Source organism: Crinia signifera, chromosome 9 (genome assembly GCF_055691185.1).
Source record: "Crinia signifera chromosome 9, ASM5569118v1, whole genome shotgun sequence".
Lineage (NCBI taxonomy): Eukaryota > Metazoa > Chordata > Amphibia > Anura > Myobatrachidae > Crinia > Crinia signifera.
In genome coordinates, this window is record NC_139225.1 from 7749823 (window position 1) to 7769039 (window position 19217).

The 19217-nt window shown below is 43.1% G+C and overlaps 1 protein-coding gene across 2 annotated transcripts in view; it reads left to right on the plus strand.

Moving 5' to 3' along the window:
* Positions 1-19217, plus strand: part of NR5A1 (nuclear receptor subfamily 5 group A member 1) — a 120496-nt gene that overhangs the window by 76804 nt on the left and 24475 nt on the right. For both annotated transcript variants that reach the window (XM_083160994.1, XM_083160993.1), the window contains exon 6: positions 16387-16534. In XM_083160994.1, coding sequence (XP_083017120.1) covers positions 16387-16534 — 148 coding nt within the window. The remainder of the gene's footprint in view (positions 1-16386; positions 16535-19217) is intronic.

Genomic DNA, 19217 nt, shown 5'->3' on the forward strand with positions numbered 1-19217 from the left:
CTGCCATCCACTAGAGCGCAGCGAGGCCCCATGCCGAAGCATCGCGAGCACAGCGAGCGATGCGATGGGCTGCAGTTGACGTCCAACTGTGTCCATGTCGACTGTGTCGACATTCGGGTAAAAAAAACAGTAAAAAACAACAACATGTCAACCTTCTGATCTGTCGACCTAACCTGTGTCAACCTAACACTGTGTCGACCTAAAACCATGTCGACATTGACACCTGTCGACATTCACCCATGTCGACCTTGCCACCTGTTGACACAACAGTGTCGACCTAATGACTGTCGACCTAAGTGGTGTCGACAATACATTTCACACCCACTGTACCTTTCTTTTATCTGATATGCATAGTTAGTGCAATTCTCCCAAAAGTACCATCTAGTGACAGAAAAATTTATTGCAGGAAACTTAAAAATGTTTAAAAAAGATGTATTTTCTGGCAGTCTGGAGGCTTAACATTGATGGCAATATGGGTCAATTTGAAAACCCTAAAAGATATTTATAGTTTAAAACATTTGAGGCCAGAAGCTGCCTTTATAGGGGGTGGTTCACATTTGTATTACATTCCTGGTAACCCTGGCTGGTGGGTTCCAAGGTAGGAAAAAATATGCCCCCCCCCCCAATATTTAAAAGCAGTGTATGTGACCCCCTTATAATAAGAATAATTAGTGTTCCCCATCATATTATTATTCCCCCATATATGTGTCCCTTAAAAAAAAAAATATGGGCCCTATTAATAAGTTTGATTAATATGTGTCCCAGTAATTATTTAAAATGATCTACGTGCCCCATATTTATTTCAGATAATGTATGTGATCCCTGTAAATGTAAAAATATTTACTCCTTTTGAAATAGAAATAGTAATATGCATTGTATAGACTAGTCTAAAAATGTCCGAACCCATGTTTAAGGGTGACCAAGACAATGACAGGTATTCAATGCAGTCGGCAAGGGGGGTTTGTAGGGCTTGTTTTCGGTGAGGATCATCAAAAACAAGCCATCCTCGCTGTTTAACCCCCTCGCCAGCTGCTCACCCTATTCCACGTTCCGGGGGGTATCGTCGCCATCAGAGGAAGGCGAGGATTCCCCCAAACAGCGAGATTTGTGGTTAATGCAGCAAGCCCGCTGCATATTGCCGAGAGTCTCGCCGTTTTGGTGGCCACACACGTCATTTCCACCTTGTTTTTTAAAAATAGCGAGGTGGAAATGGCGAGTGCAGGGGGTCAGTTGAATACTGAGGGTGGGCTATGACGGCGAGCAATAGGCACTGGTCGCCGTCATAGCTTGTCTGATCAGCATTGAATATACCCCAATATCGGCGGGGCGCGGTCATGACGGCGTGCGTGACGTGAGGGAGGATCTTGCCTTCCGGTGACTCCATGCGGGAGAGCTGATCCTCGGTCCGACCCTCCTGATGAAACGCTACCTGGAATGGGAGTAAGGTGCCGGCTAGCAAAGAAAAGTCCCCCCGCTGTTTGGAGCAAAAGTTGACTACGATGTCTGGCAGACTGACTGATATCTACCAAAGCCGCACGGTCTGAGAGTGCTACTCCCCAGTACACCGGGGGTGAGAGCTCCGGAGGGGGTGTGGCGCAGTCGTGATCCAGCCGTGGAGCGGGTGCCATTTGATGCCGTCAGACGCCGCCAGCCACCACGTGAGATGTATCTACAGGACAGTGTGAGGCTGGACGGAGAGAGGCAGTAAGGAGAAAGGCTGCTAGACGAAACCAGACGCCGCGTGGGAACTGCTATCCGAGTCATCAGTAAAGCCTGTTGGTGATGTCCGAATACCAGTGAACTGAGTTTAAGTCGCCCTACGGCTGAAGCAGGTAAAAGCCGTGAGAAGCGGGATAAAAGTCCACACACATAGACATTATCAGTGGGGTGTGCACGGGCAATCATTACCCTCGTAAGGGGCGCCTAGACTCGGAACCAAGGTCCAAAGCTAATGCCTTAAAAAAAAACAAAAAAAAAAACAAAAAAAAAAAACCCGTGCAGTCTATGTGGTTTTGAGGTTGCTTAAGAGACTGGGCAGTAAAGGGGAAAATAAAAAACCCTGAATAGCCGTTTAGCAGGTATAGAGTGACACTTAAGTCCTGCCGCACATCGAACTAAGCCGCAGCATAAGTTTGTTCAAATCTTTGATCATCGCTGCAATTGGATGCTATTCGTTTTGGTGGGGTAACTGTTGCCCTGTTGCCTGTTGCATTGTCTAAGGCCAGGATTGCCGTTTGTGTCTCAGTGTGTGTGTGGTGAAGATCCGCAGGGCTAAAACAAGTTTAGTCTTTTTTTAGAATATACTTGTATATTAATATCTCCTCAATATGGGGAAAGCAAGCCAGACCACTACGGCAGCTAAACTGGAAAAGTTCGCGCGAACACAACCACGTAATACCAGTAACTCCAGAGAGACTACTCTTCTTAGTACCCCCACAAAGGAGAGTAATGGGGCGGAGGCCCTTAAAGAAGTGACCTTACAGCAGGTCCTGGACGCCGTTAATGCCAGCGAGAGCCGGTTATCGGTACAACTCGGTAAGGTCCAGTCGGATATAACCCTGTTAAGAGAGGACGCTCAGAAAATTCGATCTAGGGTAACAGAGGTGGAGACCAGGGTCTCCAATATTGAGGACACTTTATCCCCCCTGCAGGCCCGTGTTGGGATACTTGAGAAAGTGGTAAAAGACCTGCAATATAAGAATGTTGATATGGAGGGGCGGATGCGCCGTAGCAACATAAGAATTGTTGGTCTGGAGGAAAGAGCTGAGGGGACCTTGCCTGAGAAATTTGTTGAGGAATGGATAAAGCAGACCCTTGGGTTGGAGATTCTATCACCCTTCTTCACTGTAGAACGGGCGCATCGCGTTCCCTCTAGGCCCCCAGTGCCTGGCGCATATCCACGCACGATAATCGCCAAGTTGCTTCACTATCGTGACCGGGACAATATCCTGAGAGCTGCTAGAAGCAAGGGGGAATTGTTGCATAATGGGAATAAAGTTTCCATCTTCCCGGATCTCCCACTCGACGTGCAACGGGAAAGAGCTCGGTTTCGAGATATCAAGTTAAGGCTGAGAGAGCTCAACGTTAAATATGCGATGCTCTACCCGACAAGGTTGAAAGTCATTGTGAATGACGAGGCAATGTTCTTTACTAGTCCTGGAGCTGTTGCGGAGTGGTTAAATAAATACTACCCTGCGGATCGGCAGCTTATCCCTTAAAGTCTATAATTTGACTATGATGGTCTGGACTTTATTATGTTTGGGGACCTGAAGGCCTGAGGGCAGCCTTATCTTGTGGTAGTTGGGGAATTATATTAAGATGTGCTGAAATAATTGAGTATGTTATGGCTTTATGGTATGCTTTTCTTATGTTTTCCATTTTCTGTTCTCTATTCTCTACTTTAAATGTTTTTAATAATGTCTAATATTAAATGTAATTTGGAATTGTCGGGGCCATAATATTGGATTGGAATGGTAGATTGGAGGGGGTAGCAGCAATGAGGAATCCTAGGAAATCCTCAGTGGTTAAATAGCAGTATTCCCAGTAGTGGTAATAAATAAGATTGTCGGTATCCGTTGGGAAATAAGATCTGCATACATAGTAAAAAGCTGCTAGTGTTGTTTTCCCCCTCTATATCTGCTATTCCAGCTGCATGCATAAATTCTTGCTCCCAGTATTGGGAATATGTATAAAAATTGTTTAGGTGAAAATGGTGGCGTTGATTTGGAGGAGGGCTGGGGGGTACTCCTGTGGGGTTACTGGAGGGTAGGCACGCCTAGCGTTTCGTGACTGTCAGTGAATAGCCTCTAATGAATGGGCGTGTGATGGTTTTTATGTTGTTTGATTGAAGTTAGGGTATTGTACCGGGATAGGTATACCTAGATGGGTAGGTTATACAGGGAGGGGGAGGGATCGGGGTTAATGTTCAATGTTGTTTGTTATGCTACAAGTGCCTGTTTTGATAGTATTCTCCTTGATGCTAGGTTGTATACTTATGGGATAATTGCGGATCCTGTGGTTAATTTGACTCTAAAGTGTCAATGATATCTGTACTGACTTGGAATGTTAGGGGGTTGGGTGATAGAATAAAGCGCTCCTTGGTACTTAGCCATTGTAAATCCATGCAGGCTGACATAATCTGCATGCAAGAGACCCATCTATTTGGAGATAAGGTGGCTGCAGTTGAAAAGACATGGATAGGAATGTCATTTCACTCTTGTTTCTCCCCATATGCTAGAGGAGTTTCAGTTTTGATTAAAAAAAATGTTAAAATTGAAATACTCTCCTCCAAAATTGATAAGTTAGGAAGGTATATGTTCATTGAAGGGTGTATAGATATGGTCAGATATTGTATTCTTGCTATATATATCCCACCCCCTTTCTCCTTTGAGGTACTGAGACATGCGGTGGAGTTCGTCACCGAAAGACCAAATAGCTCCGTAATCTGTCTTGGCGACTTTAATGCGGTTATGAACCCAAGCATGGATAGGTGGAAGCGCAACCAAGATTATGCTGATAGTAACAGTAATGTTGCTAACTTCATTGGAGAAATAGGGTGGAGGGACATTTGGAGGGAAAGGCACCCGCATATTAACCAATACTCTTGCTACTCTGCCACCTACCATACTTTTTCTAGAATAGATATGATTTTAGTTTCTGATAATGTGATAAAATCGGTAGACTTAATCGAGTATAAACCGCAGGGTATCTCTGACCATACACCGATCTTGATGCAGTTGGATACTAGACAAAAAAGGGGATTTACATACTGGAAATTCCATCCCTCATGGATCCCGTATCTTGGTGGGTTAGCAGAGACGAGTGAGTTGATTGAGGAGTTTTTCCAAACTAATGTAGACACTGCCCAGTTTAATGTTGTGTGGGATACTCTCAAAGCCTATCTGAGGGGCAATCTGATTAAAAAAGTAGCTGGGATTAAAAAGAAAAATCAAGAAATAGCTCTAGACCTTGAAAAATCAATGTCAGAAATGGAAAAAAAATATATTCAGGATAAGTCAGATGAGGCACGCCATGATTGGCTAACTACTAAACAAAAATGGGTGGAGCACCTGCAAGTAATGGTTAATCAGAATTTAATAAAACAATCTTATTCCTTTTATCAAAATTGTGATAGATCCGGTCGATATATGGCACATTTGGCCAGAGTTAACAAGCCCTCTAATATTATCCCTAAGATAATTACTGAAGACGGTCAAGTATGTTTCACCTCTGGTGACATTGCAGAGGCCTTCAGGGAATTCTATCGGCATATCTATCAATCCAGAATCGATGTGGAAGAGGCTACGTTAGTGGAATATTTAAGGGAAAGTAGACTTCCCACCTTATCGGATGAAGAAAGGTCTGTACTGGACTCCCCCTTTACATTAGAGGAGATATTGGACGCGATTAAATCTATACCAGCCAATAAGGCGTCAGGAATCGATGGTCTCCCGGGGGAACTATACAAAGTATTGGCTGTGAACCTCGCTCCCAAATTATTAACACTTTTTCAGGACATGGAACAAGGAGGTATACTACCAAATTCCATGTCCGAAGCTATTATAACTCTGATTCCAAAAAATGGGAAAGACCCACTCCGGGTGGACTCATACCGTCCAATATCGCTGATGACGGTGGATGCCAAGATTTATGCCAAAATCTTGGCAAATAGGCTCAACAGTGTTATTGGCGGTATAGTCCACCCGGATCAAAATGGTTTTATGAAGGGGAAGTCCACAGCCAATAACTTAAGCCGGGTTCATATGTATTTACAGATGGCAGATATGGTCAAACACGAGGTTGGGGTGGCATCTTTTGATGCTAATAAGGCCTTCGACTGTGTGGAATGGCCATATCTGAAACAGACCTTAATGGCCTTCGGTCTGAGCAATAAATTTATCGATAGGATATTTTTACTATATAGTCATCCCTCGGCCCGTATCCTAGCGAATGGTTATGTTTCTGAGCCCTTCCCACTATTCCGGGGTACGCGTCAGGGGTGTCCATTGTCGCCCCTATTATTTGCGGTGGCAATGGAGCCTCTGGCGTGTAGGTTGAGGAACGGGATTGGGAGGGTTGGTATAGGTTATAATATAATCTCTCTCTATGCTGATGACCTCCTTGTTGGATTGATGGACGGTGCCGATAGATTTCCGGAGATAATGTCTATTATAACTGAATTTGGCTGTTACTCTGGATTGGAAATCAACTATAGTAAATCACAATTATTGGCATTGGGTTCGGTCAGGGCCTCAGATAGTATGGGTATTCCAGTCGTGCAAAAAATTAAATATCTGGGGATTATTGTGTCAGGGAGACCTGCTGATTACATAGAAGACAATATTCTCCCCTTGTTCGAGGAAATAAAAAAGAAGTTTAAAAGTTGGTTGAGACTCCCACTTACATTGATGGGTCGATCCAACCTGGTTAAAATGTCAATTTTGCCTAAGATACTTTATATCTTGGTGCATTCCCCTATATATATTGGTGATAAGTTTTTTAAACGATTGGATTCTATGATCTCCATGTTTCTCTGGCGTAATAAGCTCCCCAGAATCAAATTAAATACGCTATGTAATGCAAAAGACAGTGGTGGTATAGCGTTACCCAATTTTAGATATTATTACCATGCAGCCCAGATGAATCACTTGGCTGGGTGGGTTAACAAAGATGAAAACACGGAAGATCTGTTAGCATTTGTAGCTAAGGCCGCCCCTGGGTTATCTCCCCTACAGATTCTTCTGGGGAAAATAGCCCCTAAACATAATCCACCTCTTCTGAAACAAGCTAGAACTATCTGGAAACGGGTGGAGAAAAGTTTACAGTATGAGGGAGTGGACCCAGAATACTGTATTTTTCAGCTCCCGCAATTTCAGAAATTGAAAGTCCAGCAGGGAAATAGAATATGGGCTCAATATGGGATCACCAGTTTGAACCAGATTTTTGTTGGAAATAATTTGAAAACCTTCTCCCAGATGCGTATGGAGTTTGGGCTCCCACAGGGAATGTTTTTTAGATTCTTGCAGATGAGAAGTGCCATTCAATCTGAATCTCGTTCTAGGGAATGGGAAATAAAAGAATCCCCAGTAAAAAAGATGTTATCCAAGATCCCTAGGGGTAAACGGCTGTCGAGGTGCTATAAATCCCTGATGGAGCGGACTCCAGTGGGTGACTTGGAGAAATTACGGGTGAAATGGACCAGAGATATCCCTGCGGTAGACAAGGATAATTGGGAAGAGGCCTTAAAAACAATAACCTTGGCTACCAAATCAATCAGAACCCAACAAATTCAGCTGAACATTCTGCATCGGACATATATGACTCCAGAAAGAATCAGTAAATTTTCTGAAGGTACAGGAAATAGGTGTCCTAAATGTAAGATCATAGGTGGGAACTTCTGGCATTTGATGTGGGAGTGTCGAGCACTACAGCGCTTCTGGTTGGGGGTGATGAGGGCTATGCTCAGGATGGGGATCCCAGACCTATGTATGCAACCTAGCTGTCTTGTGATGGGGATATGGCCGGTAAATGGTATGAACAAAGACGACAGACGACTAGTTATTAACTTGAGTGCGTTGGCAAAGGTAGTAATTGCAAGATCATGGATGTCGCAAAAAGGCCCTGACATAGCGGCATGGTATTCCCTAGCTAATAAAACGGCTGAGTATGAGAAATATGTATATATTACAGACAAGGCAGTTGAGAAATACTATTCGATATGGGGGAAATGGTTACATTTTCAATGCACCATTTTGACTTAGTAGATACATCGTATGTGATATCTCGATTGATCAGTTGACCAGGGTATTAGCAATTGTTCTGTTAACAAAAAGAAAAAACAGGCACTTGTAGTCTATGTAGTATTGTTAGTACGTATTTAATTGTTTGTTTTTGGTGAGTGTGGTAATAATGTAAATTAATTTAAGAGAGGAAATGGACCAATGATATGCAAAAACGAATTGCCAGATCACTTTGCATCTAGAAGGGATGTATTATTGACGATCGAGGTTATTCTGACTATGGGTAATAACGTATGAGGGTGTTATACTACTCTTAATCTTTTTTCTTATTATTATATAATCTTTTTTTCTTTTTAAATTATATATATTTTTTTTTTTTTAATTATACTGCACTGGTAATTAAATGTCGACACAAAAGTTTTTGAAATCACCCATAAAGGTGCACGTAGCCAACACCAGATTTAGTAACAGTATAAGCGACGTAAATATTATATATTCACTGAAGAGGAATTATTCTCCCTCTATTTTTCTATTGGTAAAGTTTTTTATCTTCTAAAACTTTTTTTTTGTGAAACACAGATATGCACATTGGGAATATGGTATGAATAAGGAACACCTTGAGTGTACACTGGTTCTAACACAGTAGTTTCGGAAAGGGATATATTGGCGAATAAGATTTGTTTGCTTCAGAAGGGGTAAGAAGGGTGTAATAATATGTAAATGGGATTCTATATCTAATTTATACACAATTCTAAATTTATACCTTTTCCTACTCCAAATCTTTATACCTCCGCTACCTTTTAAGTTTCTCTTCTTCCTTTTCTATAGATAAAAAGGTTTGGGAGTTAGAAAGGTATAGACACACTCTGGGAAGAAAATAGTTGGTTGATATCTCCGGAATAGTAGTACCTGGGTACATAAATATTTGATGTACAAGGAGGAGGGAAAGTCCTATTGATGAAAGTGTTGTTTATATCTATAACATGTCTAGGGTGATATGTCACTATGGCAACTGGTTTATTCTCTCTCAACTTTTAATTGTTGTTGTATGCATGTATGTGATCTGTATTTTATATGTTGTTCTTGTATGTTTGTTAATATTGAAAATTAATAAAGAATAAAAAAAAAAAAAAAAGAATATACCCCAATATCCTATCCCGAGTCAGACTGTTGGGACGTTCTGACAATTGGATTCATGGCCGTTTTCGACCCATTCCCAACTGTAATTAAACAGTTGGTATTCAATGTCCCGACTGTCGGATCGGCTGCGTTTTTTCGGGAAACGGCCTTAAATTCTACTATTAGTGTCCGTTTCCGACAATTTAAAAAAAAAAGTCGGATCTGGAAGCCTTCAATGCTCTCAGAAACGGCAGCCTTGAATAAGCGAGTGCCGCTATTCCCGCTGGCAGAAATAGCGGCACAGATTGATTACCCATATATATATATATATCCAATATAACAAAAGACTAACACTGCTTCTCACCTCTATGGGGGAATTACAAGCATTGTGTGCACCAGCGGCCTCTAGGTGGCGCCTGGCGGAGCAATTCAAGTGTTTCATTTGGGGCCCGCACAGCCGCCAGTAGCCATAATTTTGTTACGTTGTTCCGCCATTTTGACAGGCTGTTAACTAATCATTTTATAAAAAAAATACATATTCCTCTAATTAAAATATATGGATCAGTGTAGTATTTAGGGTGACAAAATGAACAGTATACTGTATCCAGCCATCCAAAGAGGACAGACGTAGACGTTGCCCGTGACAGCCAATGAGCCTCCTAGTTATCATTTTACAGAATGAAGATGATAAATAACAGCGACTGTATTGTAGAAGCGGATTCGTTGCTATGGCAACACCTTCACTTGTCCTGTTTAGAAGGTTTAATACAGCTACCTACATGTCTCATAGACACTTTAGCACCGTAAGCAGAGCATGAAATATTAATGCAGAAACACCTATTACTGACGTATTATTTTAGAGAACGTAATTTAGATACTTTCCATCTTTCTGCGATATACAATAAAACATTATGAAATGGAGTACATTGATTACAGGGAGTCACTTCCATCTGTTCTGGCACACTACAGGCATGTTGACACCGATACTGTACACTGTCTGTACTTACATGTATACACAAATTATAATTGCTTGTTCAATGACTAAGTGCGGCTCTGGCACGAGAGGGCTGATATTACTGGCGGTTCTCATGTCACACAAGGTGCATGCTGGGGACACACAGTCCAGACCCAGGCAGATGCCTCTTGTTTAGTTTAGTTTTCGCTGGCTTCCAGAATTGTTGCTGCACAAAAGACACAAACAATGATCTCGCAGAGAGATACAAAGTATTCACAAACACAGGCAGGGAGGCATTGTCACGGCTTTCACCAGCCCTCAATAGGGGGACAGTGCGGTGAGGAGCAGCATATTTCTCAGGAGCAGAGGCACATCCCCCATCTGTATTTACAGAAGGAGCTGTGTGAACAAGCTGCTGAAAGTAATGGGCAACGGACGCCAGATTCTACATATTGTAGGTCATTTCTTAGATTTAAAAAATGGGACATCAGCTGATATAATAACTGTGCATGCATGGTGCTGGTGATTCCTAATTAACAGTCTGTGGACCAGATGCACTAAAGGCCCCCATACATTAGGCCGACTTGTCCTAGGGACAAGTCGGACCCAATTTACCTGCGAGCCGCCCGGCAGCTCCCCGGGAGGCTCACATACAATTTGGCACTTGATGTGCCATTTTTTACATGGGATAAATCGCATGTGATTTATCCCATGTAAAAAAAAAACACCGGGGAGCTGCAGGGCGGTGAGGAGTAGTGGGGGCGGGCAGCGGCAGTAGTGGGGGCGGGCAGCAGCGATGGTGGGGGCGGGCGGCGGGTGCGGTGAGCGCTGCTGACCTGGCCGGCCAGTGTACTTACACATAGCAGCAGCGGGGACGGGCAGCGTAGTGGCGGCTATTAGATTTTTAAAATACTTGTCAAATGACCGGCCGCTCTCTGATTGGCCGGAGAGCTCTCAGCCAATCAGAGAGCGGCCGGTCATTTGACAAGTATTTTAAAAATATAATAGCCGCCACTGCGCTGCCCCTCCCCGCTGCTGCTATGTGTAAGTACACTGCCCGGCCAGGTCAGTCAGCAGCACTCGCCGGCGCTCAGGGACCCGCTGCCCGCCCCACTGCTCCCCCGGTGTCTGTATGCATATGCCTGTCAGGTGGCAGGCATATGCATACAGGGAGGTCGGACGTGATCGTATGTACAGACCGTCCGACCTCCCTGATCCGGTCCGATGCGCACGGGACCGCGCATCGGATCGGATCAGATATCACACACCTACGATTTTGGGCCGATATCACCCGATTATCAGCACAAAGTGCCGAAATCGGATGAAATCGTCCCAAAATCGCATAGTGTATGGGGGCCTTAAGCTTCAAAAGTGATAAAATGGAGAGTGATAAACAGCCAGCCAATCAGCTCCTGTCTGCCATGTCACAGACTGTGTTTGAAAAATATTGTGTAAAAAGTTCTTGAAATCACAACCAAGTGCACACCCAGGTGTGCAGCAAATGTATCGAAGATACCTAGGAGGTAATTCCACAACCCCTCCCAAACAGAATAAACGGTACAATAAAAGTACTATAAAAATAAAATAATATGTGCAAAGTATTGTTTTAAAATGGCTTATCTCGAATCAGGTGATCCCTCTCTGATCTCTTCTTCAGATCTCTCAATTTAGTGCCATAAAAGTGAGAATGATATAACAACCATAGCGTAAAACAGTTTAATACAACATTTAACCCATGTGTATAATGTTGTATTAAACTGTTTTACGCTATGGTTGTTATATCATTCTCTCTTTTATGGCACTTAATTGAGAGATCTGAAGAAGAGATCAGAGAGGGATCACCTGATTCGAGATAAGCCATTTTAAAACAATTTGTTTTACTTTGCACATATGAAAGTGTGGTGCGCATAAGTGTGGAAAATACCACTTTTATTGTACCGTTTATTGTGTTTGAAAAATGACAGGCAGGAGCTGATTGGTTGGTTGTTTCCCACTCTCCATTTTATCATTTTATCACCAATGTGATACCAGTCAGTCAGTCAGTCGACGTTTCGGACAGAAAACAGTCCTTTTTCAAGACGACATCTGGGACATCCAAACAACTCCACAGCAATGCAGGAGACATTGCAACGCTCGCCATGCTATCAAAAATCAACTCTATGCCAACGTGGATAGTGGGGGTATGAACTATCCACATTGGCATGGCGATAAGTGACTATATTTTAGATAGTTTGCTGAGCGTAGAACCCGGAAGTAGCACAGCGCCGTAAAACTACACAAGTACCAAATGTTGGGACATATGTAACTTAGCTAAATATGTGGGCACACAGTACAGATTCTCTGGTGCATCTCCTCCCAATGAATAATCACATTTGGATAGGTTTACATTTTTGCTGATTCAGTTTTTTTTAGGGTCGAATTCGCATTGTCGAAAAGTGACAAAAAAAACTGTCAAAAACCCCTGCCATTAAAAGTATAGACACGTGTATCAGGAAGTAATTCTTTGATCCATGTGTTTTTTTGACTAATTGATAAAATGGCAACTGGGATCGAACAGTTCGAGTCTTAATTCGACCTAACAGCTAGTCGAAAAATGACACTTAATTGAATGTCTCCTATTGTTTTTACCTAAAAATGCTGGAGAGACTTCAGTTTGATAAAAAAAAAAAAAAAGAAGCTTAGTGTCATTTTGACAAAAGCTTAGTGTCATTTTCAATTTGATAAAACAAAACAAAAGCTTAGTGCCAATTTTCTACCATTAAAGAAAGACCAGAAATCAGATGTTTGACACCTTTTAAGAACTGTGTACAGTACTTTCCTTATGGCCACTACAAGCTTCTATATGGTCCTGCCATCTCTGTTGTCACTTTTTCAGGATCTGAACACATTCCCCACTATTTTGTTGTAAGTTTTGAAACCTTTTCATAAGTATCACAAATTGGCATTTCTGATTGGATCTTGCATTCCCTGGTGCCCATTCATGCGAGCTATGTGAATCACATTTGCAAATTCACCCCTAACTGAATACATCCTAATGATTTCTTATGCAGTTTGGTGTTTATGAAATAGTTTGGTTTGCAAATAACATGTTAGTCGTAAGTCACTGATTAAATTACTAACTGCAAAGTACAGATGCAAACGATAAATAATATACATTGCTAGTTCTAAATACATAAAAGCTGGAGGAGAAGCCATTCAAGTTGGTCGTTGAAAATGATATGAAGGTGGAAACTTAAATTCTAGTCTTCATTAGTTTAACATAGCCAAAAGTATATGTTTTCCCTTTGTAACTCAACCGCCTTTCTGGATGCCATGCTGTGCTGTAGAGATACATAGGGCCTTATTCTAGTTCACTCTTTCTGACAAAATCCTTCTTAGATGGACAAAACCATGTGCACTGCAGTGGGGCAGAAGTAAAATGTGCAGAGAGAATTAGATTTGGGTGAGTTATTTTGTTTCTGTGCAGGGTAAATACTGACTGCTTTATTTTTACACCGCAATATACTGTAGATCTCACTTTGAAGTAAAACCCCACCCAAATCTAATTCTCTCTGCACAAGTAACATCTGCCCCAGCTGCAGTGAACATGGTTTTGTCCATCTAAGAAGGATTTTGGCAGAAAAAGTGAACCAGAATAACCCCCATAGTTCCATTTCCTGAAATACAAACACACACAAACTTAAGGGTTCCGAGTCAAATCAAGCCGAGTTCAGAATCACGGGGGTTGTCAGTTCGTAAATCAGATTTGAAAACCAAATTTGAGTTTTGGATTCCAAATGACATGATTTTGGTTGTCTTACAATTTTTTTTTAAATTAATATATTTAGTTGTTTATTGATTTTATCAGAATTCAAAAAGGAACCAAAAACTGAATCCGAACCAAAAAACTTGTGGGTGGTTTTTCCCTAAACCAAAACATGGCGATGGATCGTTTTTTTATGCATATTTGAAAACTTTTTTTTTTATATTTAAAAACATTGTATACGCTATGACGAATTCACAATATGTTCTCAAGTGATTTCTAGAAAATGATATGAAATGTCTATAGTTAAAAAGGGTATATTAATTCCTGCTGTGAAACATTAAAATCAGCATTTTATACACATACCACATAAAACGCCGCCCACACTTTGCTGAATGTGAATTGAAACTCTAAGTGACATTTAGCTTTTTGTGCATCTGATGTTGTTTCTTCAATATTACATTTCTATCTTTTTCCATACATAAGTAGAACATTTATAAAAAATAATGTTCTCATGGTTGTGTAGCATTGAGGCAGGCCCTGCCGCTTACAAATGCTTAGCCATTAGGTCATACATGGATTTCAATACACACATAAAAACAATTGTGTAATGCACATCAAGTTATAAACATATCCTTTGCCAGCAGAGAATGCTAGAATATATAACAAAGAATATATGGTATGGCCAGTGGTGCAAGTAGAAGTTTTTTTCTTAAGGCCCCCATATACTGTGCCGATTTGGTCCGATTTCAGCCGATTGCGACCAATCGGGCTGTTAAATCGGACCAAATCGTCTGTCCCTGACCTGTCGGGTCCGATGCGCGGTCCCATGCACATCAGACCCAAGCAAGTGGTCGGACCTGCTGGCCATCCGACCACCTGACCATCCGTCCTGGGACCTCCCTCCTGGTGGCGAGATGGGTGGGAAGCATCTCAACAAATTGTGACGGATCGCATGCATCCTTGACGCCCAGGAAGGTCCATTACCCATTATTCTAGACAGCGTAATGCCCATTCCATTTTATACCACACTCTAATGCCCATAACAAATTGTACCACACACACTGTGTGCTATTATATATTATGCCACACACAGTTATGCCGCTGATCCTATTTTATGTTACACACACAAAAATACCCCTTACAAATTATGCACCAAACTAAGGCTTCTAATTACCCGCTGCTAGGGTTTCATGGCACAATAAGCATCTTCTCCCAGTGGTGCCAGCTTTCTCCGGTAGCACTATACATGCGTAATTATAACTTTTGCACCTCCCCCATAAAAATTTTGTACGGCTTACACCCTGCAGTGCCGCTTAGACACATAATGCCCCTAGTGGGACTTACCACCAGTGTTCCCTCTAAGCTGTGCGCGTACACACAACTCAACGAGCAGGCGCACAGACATTAGCGCACAAAGCAGCAGGGGTTCCTTTTTGCAGTTGTGGACTCAATTAATGTGTGTTTCACCCATTAACTACATTGTGTGCTGTGTTTTGAATGTTTAATATCATTTTAAAGTAAAGTTAACACAAATGCTGAATGTCATTATCCAGTAATATATAAGTGACGCACAAAAATTACAAATTCCTTCCAAAGTTGCACAGCCAAAATCTTTTGTCGCTCACAGCCTTCGTAAAATTAGAGGGAACATTGCTTACCGCCCTACATAATCTCTAACAGGTGTTTCTTGCTCGTTGCCTGGGAGTTACATGCTCCTTGCCAGGGGCTTATTGCTCATTACCCGAGGGTAACATGCTCCTTGCCAGGGGTTACATGCTCCTTGCCATGGGTTTCTTGCTCATTGCTATGGGGTTATATGTTCCTTGCCAAGAGTAACTTGCTCGTTGCCCATGGGTTATCTGCTCATTGCCAGGTGTTCCCATGCTTATTGCCAATGGTGTTCCATGCGCTTTGCTCAGAGGGATAGATTCACATTGCTTAGGGGTTATAGTTTGCTGCTTAGGGGGATATATGCTTGTTGCCAGGGGGTAAAATGCTCATTACCCAAGGTGGTATATGCTCAATGACCAATGGATACATGCGTCTGGGGACAGGCACACAGCATTCCCAGAATCCACACTTGGCGGTAGCGCTGGACACGCTGCGGTCCCCTTACAGATGCTATAGGTGAAATAATTTTTTATTTTGGAGACTTTTATATTGGAGATCGGGAAGCTTTTTTGGGGGATACCACATATGTGCTTTGGAAAAGAAAACTTGATATGCTTAAAAACACTTGATTTGCTGTGAGGTTGGTACGCTGTTTCTGACCCATGCACCTTCACACAAAAGAAACCTTTATATGCTTTTCCTTGCCTATATTCAGTGTGAGTGAGGTACACTTAACACGTATCCGGTTTTATAAATACACTAAGAAGCCTGTAGAACCACGACATATACCCATCTAAAGAAACCTTGATGGGAATTCCATAATCACGCACTGTGGGCCTTATTCTGGTTGACCCGTAAGGATGCAAATCCACCAGACGCCGCCCGCAGTGCCGGCCGCCTCCCCCCCCTCGCATGTCACGATCCCCTGAGAATCCCCTCACAGCTTTCAATGGATGATTTGCATAATTATCCATTTGCAGCAGGGGAGAAATCATTCGGTGTAAACACACGGGGGACCAAATGAACCAGAATAATCCCCTTCATTACATGCACATGGGCTGTATGGTGAGTCCCTGAGTGCCTATACCCGTGTGCTTAACAGCATTACAAGGGGAGCCCCATGTGTATTAGGCTAGGGCACCTGGAACTCACTCTAATGTGATGCAGATAAGTAGAAATAGAAGATTCAGTCTAAAATAAATTCATCTGTTTTTCAGATTGAAATGTCAACCATCTCATCCCAGGCTGGATCCACACTGAACAACTTGGTTCTAAGAGCACAAGAGCTGGTTATTCTCCTCCATTCACTTCAGGTGGACAGACAGGAGTTTGTGTGTCTCAAGTTTCTCATTCTCTTCAGCCTTGGTGAGTAAAGCACAGTACGTTAAGGAAGGGGGTCTACAAACCAAAGAGGAGAGAGAAGATATTAGTTTAGGCGTATGACCCTCTTTTCATATTGTTCAGAAGAGTTTTTTTCCACATAATTTTCTCAGAATGCATCAAACTGTTCTGGAAATAATGAAAGTATTAGCAAAGCCGTAACAGATGGGCCGGGGGGGCCTCCAAATGTGACATCATCACATCACGCTTAGGGATCGGCCTCTGGATCTGGGAATTAGAATGGGTACAGGAGATTTGTCTACCTTTCTGGTGGGGGGGAATTAGGATTTTTGGGAGCCTCATGGATGATCCTGAAGAGTAGGCAAGTATGACCCCCAAGACCGTGCGCCCTGTAGGACTACATCACTCTCACACCCCTAATAATGGGCCCGGGCATTGGGATCCCCGTTACCCGTGTCTGCAGTCCTGGATTGTGCCCATAGGGGGCTGAATATACTTTAGTACAACTATGCATGGCAGAAATCTGTCCAAGGCCTGTTTTGTTCTGACCTTGTGATTTCAATACTCAGTTACAAACTCTTTTTTAGAGGGGGGGGGGGGGGGGTCCAAATGCAGTCCACAATCTCCCACTCTGTGGTGCAAGAGTCTGGGGAGCGGTAGAAGAAACTAGCAAGGACTTTGGGCATTAATGTAAACAGTGGTCTTATGCACTAGATATTATATGGAATACAGTTTTAATAATTAACACTATGTAAGCTCTAACGAGCAGGGCCCTCTCTCATGCTCTAGACAGGGCAAGCATGTCCAACGTTGGCCCTCCAGATGTTGTGAAACTACACATCCCAGCATGCTTTTCCACAGTTTTGCTATTAGAGAATGCTAAAACTATTGCAAAGCATGCTGGGATGTGTAGTTTCAAAACATCTGGAGGGCCAACGTTGGACATACACTAGAGCAGTGGCAAGGTTATTTCAGGTCAGACCATGTTCTGATTCTCTCAGAATATATCTCTCAGAATACATCAGTGTCCGCTGCTGCAACTGTCTTTTATTTACCATGTACTTGTCCTAAATTGCATTTGTATTGTAAATCACAATCTTTCCTGTAGTGTTCTTTGCTCATCTATGTAATGCCAGGCGCTGCGGAACCCTTGTGGCGCCATATAAATAAACAATAACAATAATAATAAATGGTCATAGTACAGGCTAAACGTTGTAATAATATGAATAAGTGGTCAGGAATAGTTTTAGGATAACATAACAAACACAAACATGATAGCTCTCATTCTCCCACCTCATAGTAAGTCTTCCAGAGGACAACAGCTCTGCCCCTTAAACTGCATGATGGGACAACAGCTCTAGTAATTGTATTATATACCACTGCTAATTTCAGTCACTTGCCAAGAGGAGGGGAGTTTTCCGGCAACCGGACCCCCCCCCCCCACACACACACACCTCATTTGCCTATGACACTACGTGAAAGTCACAGTTGCCCACTCTCCCTGAACTTATGCTTCACTCCATGTGCAATGCTGGATTTGACAGGTAATTACATCTTATTTATTTATTAGCAGTTTCTTATATAGCGCATACATATTCCGCAGCGCTGTACAGAGAATACTTGAACATTTAGGTAATCTCAACCCTTATTGAACCTTCGTTCTTTGTAAGGATTGTCTATTGTCTTGGCCTCTACCACATCTGACAGAAGGGGGTATGTACTAAGGGGAAAATGCGGTAAAACCCCTGTTTTACCGCATTTTCCTATGTACTATTACCCAGCCGCATCGATATCGCCGGGCAGGGTGTCGCCAGCTTTGGCTTCTTTTCGCTGCCCGCTGCCTCCGCCGCAACCCCGCCGCCTCGCCGACCCCCTCTCTCCCCCTCCCTTGGGCTTACCTTCTTACAGGTCCTCTTGGACCCCGGAAGGTAAGCCCTTCCTCCCCCTAGCAATGCAGCCGGACGTCCTTCCGCCTTTAGGGGGGCGAAGGAGGCACCGGGTACAGCCTGCTTAGCTGTCCCTGGCGTGAAGGCAGCAGGAGGCGGCAGGGAGGAGACAGACCCCCCACACACCACAGTACAGGTATCAAGGGGGGTTTCCGTTACCGCACCGCAATGCCAGCCGCATATGTTAGTACATATACGCTGTCATCGTGGCGGGCAGGCGGCGAAGGGTGGCAATGTATATTAATACATCCCGCCCTATATCATCCACTGGCCTTTCTGTGAAGTAATTTTTCCTTAAATCTCCCTCCTCCAGTTCCAGTACATGTCTTCGAATTTTGGTACTTATCTTCCATTAAAACTCCATTCACCTAATTGTTACTCTGGACCTGTGCATTCTGGTTGTCCTCCCTGGGGTAGATAGGATCTTCCAGCAAGACAAGGCGACATGTCACATGGCTAGACATGTCTGTCAGTGGTTGTATGAGTACAACTAAGTTCTTCCCTGCTGGACGGCTATATTGCGTGATCGCGCACCCGCCCGCGTCACACTCACACCATCTTACACGAGGCTCCCAGTCCCTTTCTTATCTCCAGTGTAGGTGTTCAGGCGGGTTGGTGGGCCTCACAAACTACCTATGATGGCCGTTTATGGAGGTTCCCCACCCCTGCCTTAGAGTCACTCCCAACCTGTCTGGGTGGTTTCTGTGCTGCACGTGGCGGTTTGGCTATTGGTTGGTGGTTATAATAATGTGACTCGACTT